This window comes from Leucoraja erinacea, chromosome 4 (genome assembly GCF_028641065.1).
Source record: "Leucoraja erinacea ecotype New England chromosome 4, Leri_hhj_1, whole genome shotgun sequence".
Lineage (NCBI taxonomy): Eukaryota > Metazoa > Chordata > Chondrichthyes > Rajiformes > Rajidae > Leucoraja > Leucoraja erinaceus.
In genome coordinates this window covers 83,022,919-83,035,442 of record NC_073380.1, presented here as the reverse complement: position 1 = coordinate 83,035,442, position 12,524 = coordinate 83,022,919, and the positions used below count along the sequence as shown (strand labels likewise).

The 12,524-nt window shown below is 40.3% G+C and overlaps 1 protein-coding gene across 1 annotated transcript in view; it reads left to right on the top strand.

The window, feature by feature from the left end:
- Positions 1-12,265, top strand: part of LOC129696620 (eukaryotic translation initiation factor 3 subunit E) — a 180,676-nt gene extending 168,411 nt beyond the window's left edge. The window contains exons 12-13 of the mRNA XM_055634678.1: positions 4,757-4,891; positions 12,090-12,265. Of these exons, the coding sequence (XP_055490653.1) occupies positions 4,757-4,891; positions 12,090-12,128 (174 nt within the window). The 3' untranslated portion in view covers positions 12,129-12,265. The remainder of the gene's footprint in view (positions 1-4,756; positions 4,892-12,089) is intronic.
- Positions 12,266-12,524: the final 259 nt, after the last annotated feature.

The window sequence follows — 12,524 nt, the reverse complement described above, 5'->3', positions numbered from 1 at the left end:
GAATTTATTTTCACTAAAAGGTTATGATATCTGTAATGTCATTTGTATTCATCTTTGGTGAAACATGGTTTTTTTTTACAACAAAATGGTGGCAAACTATTTATGGCATTACCAGCTTCTAACCTCCTAAAGAACAACGTGCCAAGTAACCCTGTACTTTCCAACTACCACAACCATCCAGCAAACCAACTACGTTTACCTTTCATCTTACTTGTGGCCTCGTGAGCAACTCTAAGAAAGCATGCCATTTGTATTTAAGGCAGTCATGGTCAACTATGCATTTTCATTCTACTTAATCCCTCTGTTGCTGACAGTGATGTGTGTGCAGTATCCCTTCCACTTCAGACTGATATTATGAATTCATCTCTGCACACCATAGTACAGTACATCTTTTATTGATCTCTGAATGCTCCATTTTTTGCAAACTCACCAATTCAATTTTTTTGATTTGTTGTCAATATCATCTCTGGTTCAGCTGCCCCTTCAGGCCTTATTGAGAGTTTAGTACATGCAACAAATATAAATGAGGTAAATATATTCAAGATTCAAGATTCAATTTATTTGTCATTTGGACCCCTTGAGGTCCAAACGAAATGCCGTTTCTGCAGCCATACATTACAAACAAATAGACCCAAGACACAACATAATTTACATAAACATCCATCACATCGCTGTGATGGAAGGCCAAAAAAACTTATCTCTCCACTGCACTCCCCCCCCCCCCCCCCCCCCCCCCCCCCCCCCGATGTCAGAGTCAAAGTCAAAGCCCCCGGCTGGCAATGGCGATTGTCCCGCAGCCATTAAAGCCATGCCGGGTGGTGCAAGGCCGCACACCGGGTCTTGATGTTAGAGCCCCCGGCGTGCGCTTGCAGAGTCCCGCGGCCATTCCAAGCAGCTCGGGGCGGTGATGTCAGGCCCCGCTCCAGGAGCTCTTCGACCCCGCAACTCGGGCGGGAGAAGTCGCCGTTGCGGGAGCCCTGAAAAGCGGTCTCCCTCCAGGGACCTGCAGGCTCCCGGTGCCGCCGTCCACCAGACCCGCAGCTGCAGCCTCCGAATCTCCGGAGGTCGGGCCGCAGCAGCAGCAGTGCTACACCACCGCTCCACCCGCTCTGGACTCGGCCAGCTCCGCGACGGTGAGGTGAGTCGTCGGCACCAGAGTCCCCGGTCTTCTCCTGTTGGAGGCCACTCCTCGTTGCAGCCCCAACGACAACGGAGACCCGACGAAGAAAAGGTTGGGTCTCCCGTGCAGGGAGAGATTTAAAAGTTACCCCCTCCCTCCCACCCCACACACACACACACCCCTACAAAAAAATAACAAAAACTACATAGAAACATAGACAAAAAATAATAAAAACTCAGACGGGCTGCAGAGGCCGCTGCTGACGAGAGTCGTGTCGCCTACATATGTTTTGGAGGATATGTTTTGGATATGTTTTGGTGCTGTCAATGACAAGAGCAGTAAGTTAAATTGGTGAAAAATAAATTTATACGAAGCACTAAAAGAAATGTCAGGCCTTGCTCAAAATTTAGAATTAATTAATTAATGTAATAGTCAGACATCTATCTCTGTGTCAAATGTCCATGTGCTCACATATTCCAAGCACATAATCTGGGCCAATACTTCAGTGCAGGACTGAAAGATTGCTGTATTACCTTAAGCACAATTTCTTTAAATCTGAACCCTTAAACTTAATCCTTAAAGTTAAGGCATTTGTTCGTGCATTCAGGTGAATTTAAAAGATTTGTTGGGAATATGTGACAAGCAGGAAGAACTGTGGACTATCATCTATGGAAGGAAATGGACAGAAGACATTTTGGGTTGAGACCATCTTCAAGTCTCAAGAAGGGTCCAGACGTTAAATGTCTTCTATCTGTTTATCTCCACAGATGTTGCCTGACCTGCTGAGTCCCTCCAGCAGTTTGTTTTTTTAAGATTCCAGCATCTTTAGCTTCTCTAATTCCATATATGTCATTGTTGCCTGCAGAAACGTGCAATGCATCACCTAGCTGTTACATTTGTATATACTGCAGTAGTGACAACACTTAAAACTGTAAAATGTTTTGGAATCCTGAGTCATAATGGTAATTGCACAAATACAGAATCTTTTTTTTTTGTTCGGGGAATAAGCTTTGGTGAGAGTACGGCCTTTTGTCATTTATGTATAGAGCAGAATGAAATTGTTGTCTGTGTGTATTCACAGTCAGCCTCTCAGCTGTTGTTTCAGGCCAGTGTAGGACCTTGCTTTTGTTAACTGTACCATAAATCTAAATGTTGAGAGGCCATGTCATTTAATGGGAATGCTGAACGTTAATAAGGATTTTTTTTTTTTTAATCTAGCATTAATCGATGCAAAACCTCTTGATGTGACACTCTCTGCTAAACCAAGTAGACCATTGATTTCTTCATTGTCTCCAGACACTGGAAATCAATCAGAACATTACAGCTGAGCTGTAGTGGGTCAAACAGAAAGATGATCTGGAGTTAGAATATACAGACAAGCCCTCCCGCCTCGAGCCTGATGGTGCACTCTTCTATATTTCAGCCAAGTACTATTAACGGCTCATTCCAACCAATTGGACAATTGACTTGCTCATTCCTCCTGTCTTTTGTGGAACATTGGATGATCATGAACATTAAAGGGAATAAAAGAATAGATTCCCACCAAATATTCAGGACTCTTTTCAAAATGAATATGCAAAAAATATCTAATAAACAGATTCAAATGAGACCTAATGAAAGCAAATTAAAAAATAACCTGGGACATCAGGTGACCATAATGTGATGTTGAGAAAAATGTAAATATGTACAAGGGGTTAAAGGAAGGCATTAGTAAACTTACACAAAGGACAAGTAATTGACAGATTAAGTTAAATAAACAATTAAGAAAACGAAGGGGAAATACAAAGTTAAATTATTGAAGATCATAAAGCAGAATAGATTTATTTACAGACATATAAATAAAGTTTGAGATAGTGATCCACCCATTAAGAATAGACAGGACAGTACCACAAGTAATGATAGGGAAATGGCAGCAATACTTCATCTTTATGTTCTCTTGATTATTACCAGGGAGAGAAAGCTGTGGACATGACTATAATTAATTAAATAAAGGCATTTAAAATAAACTTTTAAAATACCTTGGTTTATCTCAGTGCATTTTAAAATAGGGGCATGAGAGAAGATGAAGAAGAATTTATTAGAAAAAGATGCTGTGCCCGAGGAATGTAATACCTATATTTAAGAGTGGGGATGAAACAAGTCCAGGGAATAATACTCCAGTCAGCTTAATATTGATGATGGCAAAAGTAATGGAATCCTCACTGAAGGAGAGAATAACAGACATGAAAAGTAAATTAATGAATAGTCAGCACAGATTTCAAAAGCAAAATCTTGCTTGACATTAATTTTTTGACGAGGTAACAGAAAATGTGGATTTTGGTAATGCGGTAGATATAATTTATCTAGATTTTCAATAAGAGGAAGATGACTACTGTCAGAGAATATGAATTCGGGGGACCAACAGTATAATGTTGGCTAGCTTCAGTACAGAAAGCAGAGAGTGGGATTAAAGGATAGAAGCTTGTGGTGAAATCATCACCAAGAAATCCAGCAGGGAATTTGAATGACATTTTTTTATCCAAAGAGTGGTGAAAATGTGGGACTTGCTCCTGCATGGAGTTGGCAAGGAAGATGTGTACATACCCTTAAGAGGAAGCTGTACAAATAAATGAGGTCGGAGGAAACACAGGACTGTGCTGATATGTTTTGTTGCGATTTTCTGGGCTTGAATGGAGTAAACAACACATAGTCTGGCTGGATTGAAAGGCGTCATTTAGTGCTGTATATATTGTATAAACCATTTCTTATGTTGGTGGCTGGTGTTGAGATGATCGGATTACCTTTTCTACAAGCCCTGATAGAGCTGGAACAGGTTAGCATTTTTGAGCTCAATAGGTCTTACACCAGTGAGTGCAAATCCTTTTGTTTTGCAAATTGAAATATTCGAAGGTTGATCTGATGACAGGTTTTTTGTAATGAGAGACTTTACAATGTTTTCGCTAAAACTCTCAACGGGGAAAATTTAACTAGCTGGAAAATTCCAGATGGACCAAATCTCAACAAATGCCTTCCTTCCTTGTTATTGAACATATTTCTAGTGAACTAATAAATAGGAAATGTGCGGCATCTAGTTTTGCCCTATTGGGTTGCGGTGAAGTAGTCTTTTGTTAACACCAGTGATGTGATTTCTTAGAGATGCCGTCCAGCTGAGGTTACTCCGATTGTAATGTATAGTAACCGCTTTGCCAGAACAAGATACAACATTTCAACCCTGCAAAAATTTTAGTTAGAACAGCAAATGGTCTCTGAAACTTAGTCCATTAGAGTGAAGCTTGAGGACCTTCCTGCATTTTACCTCTTACTTGAATGTTGTGACATAATATGGCTCATTGCTACATATTAGATGTTACCTTGAAATGATACAGCTCTCCTCTGTGATATTGTATTGAATGCCACAATCTATGCTGTTGAACATCACCAACTTCAACAACTCTGTTTTAAATGGATAAAATGTCAAATTGTTAGCAACCAGAGATTATTTCAAATGTAAGTTTTCACGTTCTTCTTTAGAACAATTTAATTCCAAAATATTTAACCTCGCTTGCCACACTTTAGTCTATTTTAGTACGCTGACTCAAATTTATACAATCCAATGAAATTTTCCAATGGTCAAGGTAACCATTTCTTTGTATGTAGGGACATGTCGTCATGGGAAACAACGCTGTGTCGCCATACCAACAGGTCATCGAGAAAACAAAGAGTCTCTCTTTTCGGAGTCAGATGCTGGCTATGAACATTGAGAAGAAGATGAATCAAAACAACAGGACAGAGGTGAGCACTATGACCAGTGTACAGGGTCCCTTTAGGAGGCAAATGTTGTGTTAGTCTACGTTTGATTAGTTACTCATTATTTAACCTCACCTTTATTTAACCCAGTTCTTTAATCTTAATTTTCCATTTAAAATTAATATGTATGTATATTATTTGCACAATACAAAACATATGCTGGAATGTTTTAAATAGCAATTACTTTGTGATTAAGTGACATTCTAAACTTGTGACCTGTAATCCCGAACTTCAGATTAAATTGAATCTGTTCAAAAATCGGAGCAAAGGTAATGTACAAATGGGAATTGAAACAAAATGGTCTTTGCATTTACAAATAGTACTGAATGAATATTTTATATTATTTTGTCAAAGATGCATGCAGCTCGCAAGCAAGTTTATCACTCTTATCGAGTTCACACTGAACATCAAGCACCTATTTAATCCTATTTTATTCTCTTCATATTCACTTCAACTTCCCCTACCTACTTCCATGATAGGGGCAATTTACAGTGGCCAGTGAACCTTCTAACCTGCACGTTCTATGGATGTGCAAGGAAACTGGCGCACTTGGAGGAAACCAACATGGGGTGAATGTGAAAATTCCACACAGTCAGCCACAGAGCTCAAGATTGAACCTGGGTCACAGAAGCTGTGAGGCAGCAACTCTACTAGTTGCTCCACTGTACCGCCCTTGTAATTGCTTATTAAAAGCAGACATGTAATTGAATAACTGCTAATATAGCTGGAGGATAGTACTGAGTTGAGTCCATCTGAAAAATCCCTAGATAAATCAACACAAGATTTGCACAGCTTTATCACCAGATCCATTATCACAGCCAAATAAATTTGAAATAAAGGTGTATTTTTCCAGTTAGCACGTGAAAGCAATGATCTAATGTTCCCTCATTTCCCACAAGAATTGGATAAAATCTTCAAGGCATTTCCAGCCTTTCGTGTGTAGTCCCCATGCTGCCGGTTCACTTTTCACATTCTTGTTCTTTTATGTGCAGCTTCTACATGTATTTTGTTCAGAAAATAATATAAATGGGGAAAATATAATGTAACATTTTCAACCTTAAACTGGATCTTACGCTGTCATTATAAATGTTCACTTCTCCGATTCAGTTTGGCAAAAGTGCAGATCTTTTAGAGTCTGTATAAGCAACAAATTTGAATAAATGTTGTCGGTGTTTCTTTCTCCTACTCACATGAGACATATAACTGGGACTGGGACACTTTTCCTTTACTGCCAGTTAGAAAAAATACCTTTCTTCCCATTTTATTTGGCTCTGATAATGGATCCTGTGATGAAGTTGTGTAAATCTCTTGCACTGATTTACGTGGGGATTTTTTACATGGCTGAAGTCAGTACAATCATTCAACCATGTTAACAGTTATTTAATGACATGTCTGTTTTTAATAAGATATAATAAGCAGTAACAAACTGAGCTTCATGGTTATAAATGGTTACATTTGCTGTGATTGATTATAAAATACAAAATTATATAAGTGACTATAGAAAAAACATCTGTAGGCTGCTTTGGGGAATTGGAGAGGACTGTTTGTGTTATTTGAATGGCACATGTTAAAAGGGAACTTTAGAGACAAGTGCAGTGATGTGTACATCAGTTCTACACATTTCTTATTAAAATATTAATATCCCAGATCTCTCCACCACTACACGCTATATAGTTTAGCCGTTCTGATGGCTGGTGGCAAGATTACATGCCAGGAAGATAAGGGATTGGTTGTGATTGATTAAATACTGGTGTCAGACTGCTGTTTTCTTTCTCATTGTTCTCAATCCTGACTGAAATATGGGGTGGGGGCGGGGAAGGGGTGGGGGGGGTTGGGTAGGGGAGAAAGCATGTGAACAAGCTGTGCAGTCAACAAAACAACCTCCAGCTGTGCTGAGGATTACATTTTGCCACGTATTTTCACAGTACAGCCAAAGTGGGCATGCTCAACTTGTACTGCAGCCATCCTCATTTATTCATTCACCACGAGCCAATGACAGGCTCTGATCTGGGAAGAAGGAAATATTTCTGGGACACGCTTATCTGTTATGAAAGCATACTACTTCCGCCAGTTCCCGTCAAATTTTAACCTTCGTCAGTTCATCATTCTTGCAGTTTATTGTTTTAAATAAAGTTTGTATTATGTTTTTTGACATGTCCACGATCATCTATGTCAACATCATTTAGATGATATTTTGTGCCCTGCTTATTGACAGAGCATGAGATCAGTTGACATTTTTGGTGATTCTTTTCTATTTTAATCTCTAATTTTTTTTTAAAATTACCATATTTAACCACTCACGGGAAGGCCCAACTCATCTCCAGAATCTTGCAAAAGCATTATTCCATCTTCAACATGTGGCCAAATAAAGAACATTTAATTTCCATAGTATAACGAAGCGATCTTGTGATCTGCTCCTCTGGAAGGTAGCTGAGTAGATACTTTGGTAAATACCTCTAAATTCTATAAGGGCAACCAGTTCCATTTGATACAATCTTTCAGATTAGTTTCATTTTTGACTGCTGGATAATAATATTTTGCTATTACTCTGCTACACTGTGATAACAAATTAATTTTTCTCCCTGTATTTGTGGAAAATAACTGGCCTCATTTATTTCTGTGTTAAACAAAAGTTACTAAAAACTTTTTTTAGCAACGGACGTGACTTGGATCATCAAATTTAAGCAACTTTTGGATTTAATTTGAGAATTAAAGAAGAAAGAACAAATCCTAGACTTCCTTATATTGTGCCTCCTTCAGATATCAAGCACAAAGGCAGTGCCAGACCTGTGTAGCTGCCAGGCCATGTAGGTCTCTTTTAAAAAATGTTTAACTTGTTCCATGCTCAGTAACAAATCCTGGCCCTTGTATACCAAATGTATATCAGTATATAAAAGAAGAGTTTCGGCCCGAAACGTTGCCTTTTTCCTTCGCTCCATAGATGCTGCTGCACCCACTGAGTTTCTCCAGCATTTTTGTGTACCTTCGATTTTCCAGCATCTGCAGTTCCTTCTTAAACACGTCATCTATTCCAGGCTTGGAAAAGGCCTTTGGGCCCTTATTTGCTAACCCTCTCTCTGACTTGAATTGGGTTCATTTTTCCCTTTCCTTCCATCCCTCTCCACCTCATCTGACTCCACCCTGATCCCGTCCTACTTGTTCCTGCTTTCTATGGAGACCATTCCCTCTGCAAATCCTTGGTTCACTCCTCACCCCCTTTCCAGGTACTCTCCTGGCAACCATGTAACACCTGTGGCACACCTCCTCTCTCACTTCCATCCAGGAACCCAGCAATTCTTCCAGGTGAGACAGAGGTTCATGCTTCAAACTTCGCCTACTGCATGTATTCAGTGCTCCTTTACATAGCGGAGACCATGCATAGAGTAGGCAACCATTTAGCCAAACATTTGCAATCTGTCCACTCGGGTCTACTGGATCTCCTGGTTGCTAACCATTTTAGCTATCCTTCCTATCCCTGTCTTTGGCCTTCTCCATCGCCAGAGTGAGGCCTTGCAACCTGGAGGAACAGCATCTCATGTTCCGCATGGGCAGCTTACAATCTAACGGTATGAATATTGAATTCTCAGCGTTCAACCCCCACCCCACCCCCACGCTCTTCACCAGTCACACTGCTCTTTTCCTCTTCTTCGTGCAACCATCTCCCATTCCTGAGTTCCCATTTCTCTTTTATCCTCTCCTTCCTATTCCCCTCCACCCATATTCACTGGTTTTACATTTCACTCCTCCTTCCCTTATCTGACATCCTTTTTTCTCCTTTTGACCTCTTGCCTTTGTCACCTACTCTGCCCATCTGCCAATCAGTGCCCCCACCCTCACCTGCAAAAACATATGTGTATATCACTTGCCAGGCTTTGTCCTGATCCCATCTCTCTTTTCCAACTTTCTCTCCCCTCAGTCGGAAGAAGGGTCCCAGTCCGAAACGTCTGCAGAAACTCCCAAACCCACTGAATTCTTCGAGTACTTTGTTTTCTCCATCCTAAGTAAATGGGAGATGCATAATAATTTAAAATCCAAGGACCTCTTTATTTTGTTATTACAGGGCATTATTTCTTTTTCTGCCATAATTTCAGACTGTTCCATACATGTCTGTACCAATGAACATTTTGTTTAAATAGTACCCTTGATGCTATTGAATTTGTATTTTCACTTCATAGTTTCAGGCCTTGCGCGTAAGTTGTTTATTACCTGTGGCCTCTCTATCTGTTCTTGACATTGCAAGAACTACTTCCAGTTCTCTCATTGTCCTCAATTAGCAAGTTATTTGTTATTCCTTCATCATCCTAGTGGGAGCACACACGCCATTCGTTTAGTTTAGAGCAGTGCCTCGTTATTGTGGATGGCCATTGAATGCTGCCTTGGCCAGCAGTGACCACATACAAGAAGGAATAACATTGTAATAAAAACTTAACATTTGCCATTTAGAGTTGAAAATAACTTTTCCAGATCAGGCAGCTGAAGCACTGCCACATCTATTGCGTTTTTATTCATCTTCTAAGAGCATAAGCAACAGAAGCAGGAATCATCTAATCAGCCCCTTGAGCCTACTCCACATTAAGACCGTGGCCTCCACTCCACCTTCCTGCTGGTTTCCCATAACCAGTGACTCTGTCCAAGTCAAATCTATCATGGCCTTGAGAATGTTGATGCTTGTTCGTGTAATCCTTAAAGCCATAATGCATTAATCTGTAATTCTGGTTTGAAGAGATCAGGACCTGTATTGCAGCTTCATCAGCTGATTCACAGCACTAATTAGGTTGTAATACTTACTATCCAGCTCTCTGCCTATTGAATTATCCAGTCCTGGCTTTGAGCAGTCTGTTTTCTAACTTGCCTTATGCTTTGTCCAACAGTCCCAGATGTGCTCGCTTGTAAAACAAAAGTTCATAACATAGTCACCTTGCTCTTAAATTGTTACAATAATAGCGCCATGGGAGGTTTTAATTCCACCCGTTTAAAAAATAGATTTCATGCTTCATTTCATGCTTCCTTTTAATGTGGATCCTGTCAGGTTTTCGAGTGTTAGTAAAAGTAAGAACATCTTAGAAACATAGAAAATAGGTGCAGGAGTAGGCCATTCGGCCCTTCGAGCCTGCACCGCCATTCAATATGATCATGGCTGATCATCCAACTCAGTATCCCGTACCTGCCTTCTCTCCATACTCCCTGATCCCTTTAGACACAAGGGCCACATCTAACTCCCTCTTAAATATAGCCAATGAACTGGCCTCAACTACCTTCTGTGGCAGAGAGTTCCAGAGATTCACCACTCTCTGTGTGAAAAAAGTTTTTCTCATCTCGGTCCTAAAGGATTTCCCCTCTATCCTTAAGCTGTGACCCCCTTGTCCTGGACTTCCCCAACACCGGGAACAATTTTCCTGCATCTAGCCTGTCCAACCCCTTAATAATTTTGTAAGTTTCTATAAGATTCCCCCCTCAATCTCCTAAATTCCAGCGAGTACAAGCCGAGCCTATCCAGTCTTTCTTCATAAGAAAGTCCTGACATCCCAGGAATTAGTCTGGTGAACCTTATCTGCACTCCCTCTATGGCAATAATGTCCTTCCTCAGATTTGGAGACCAAAACTGTACGTCTTGCTTAGCAATTGCCCTTTAATCCATTCTCTTCCATCTCAGGGCAATTCTAATATTAACTCTGCTTCCACAGAGGTAAATACTAATAGAGTCACTAGCAGTGTGATTCTGGCCATAGCTTTGTCCATCCTTTGGCCTCTGATAGGTTAGGCGGCTAATTTAAATCCATGAATTGTAATGAGAAGATCACGGTCACATTCTCCTTGGCAACCGTGGGTTATTCCATATTTATGTATCTGCCAGGTACCCACACATACTTTACTTTAGGACTTACTTTATACTTTAGAGATACAGCACGGAAACAGGTCGCTCGGCCCACCAAGTCTGTGCCAACCTGTACAACAACACTATTCTTCACACTAGGGACATTTTTATACAACTTAAGGAAGCAAATTAACCTGCAAACCTGTACTTTGGAGTGTGGGTGAAGGGGGTGGGGGGGTTACCGGAACACCTGGAGAAAACACCCGGTCACGGGGAGTACGTACAAACTCCATATAGAAAGCACCTGTAGCCAGGTTCGACCCCGCATATCCGGCGCTGTAAGGCCACAACTCTATCGCTGCGCCACTATGCCGCAGAGGAACAAAATATAATGGCATAAGTATTGATCCGGGAATTGGATTTGCAATATAAGAAGAAACGCAGAGAGGGAGAAATATGTTGAGATGGAAAGAAATGGTAATGCAGGGTTAAACAATAACACCATGTGCAAGTTGACATGGCGATAAAAGATAACATTAAATGGGTTTTGAAAGAAAATATATGCTAAGTCTAGTCCTGGAAATAAAGAGAGGATAGTTTTGTAAGCTAGGGTAAATACTGGCAATTTTGGTCCATCTAGATGCAGTGTTCAATATTGTTACGTGTATTTAGATTCATTTATTGTCATACACACCAGAGTGTAATGAAATACCTTGTTCGCGTGAAGCAAGAGAGTACACATGCATTAAAGATAAATACTGGTGCAAAACAGCGGAATATTGAATCTGAATATTTTTTCAAATTAAAGGACAATAACAGAATAACCAAATGAGGTGGAGTTATAAGTAAGAGTATGTGGCAGCATACTCCAGGAATGGAATGGTACAGATGTGGCATGACCCATACCACCCCTCTATGGGTATAGACTCGGCACGACCCCAACTACCCCTCTGTGGGTACAGACGTGGTACGGCCCCAGCCTTCTGTCTGTGCAGGACTTTAGTTTTCTTTGGAAACTGTCAAAAGTTGCCATTCTAGACATGGAGCAAATTCAAATGTTGGGGGGAGACCATGTGAAGGAGTGGATCCAATTGGCATTGAAGAGATGGTGTTTCACACTCAAGGCGCTTGGTTGTTTATGGGAGTCTGGTGTTTGGATTGTGAACAGTATTCTAAACAGACAGTGTAATGAGTGTTCAGCCTAAATCGTTGCAGATTTCCTTTTTCAGTTAAACGAGAGCTGGTAATGGTACATTGTGGTCTCATTAACTAAATGCATTCAAAGTTTAAAATGGCATGGTTTAACATGTACTGAATAAAGCTCCCTGCGTTGTTCCTAATGAATTTGGTCTTGTTCTTGTTTTGCAGGCTCCCAACTGGACCACCTCAGACTCTGGCTTTTACTGAAAATAATTGCAGAATAACATACAAATTGAAGATCAGACTCGTCCTGGTTTACCAGACCAAATGAAGTTCAGTTTTAAACATTTTTGTCACATTTTGAAGTCCGTGTCAATGGATCAAATAAAAAGCCAAGTTTAAAATATTGTGATCATTTGTTTTTATGTAAGGTTTATATTAGTTTATTTCACTCCATTTTTGGTATATTAAGATTTTGAGGATATGGATTTATGTTATTCTGAGCAATCTGACGGAGGAACCTGATTGTAAGTCACGTTACATTGTGCCCTGTCATCACTGAAAGTTTGTAAACTCTGGATGCAAAATCTGTGATTCACCTAAAATGTGCAGAGGCCAGAATTGGAGGGCAAAGCAACGCAGGAATTCACATAGTCTCAGAAG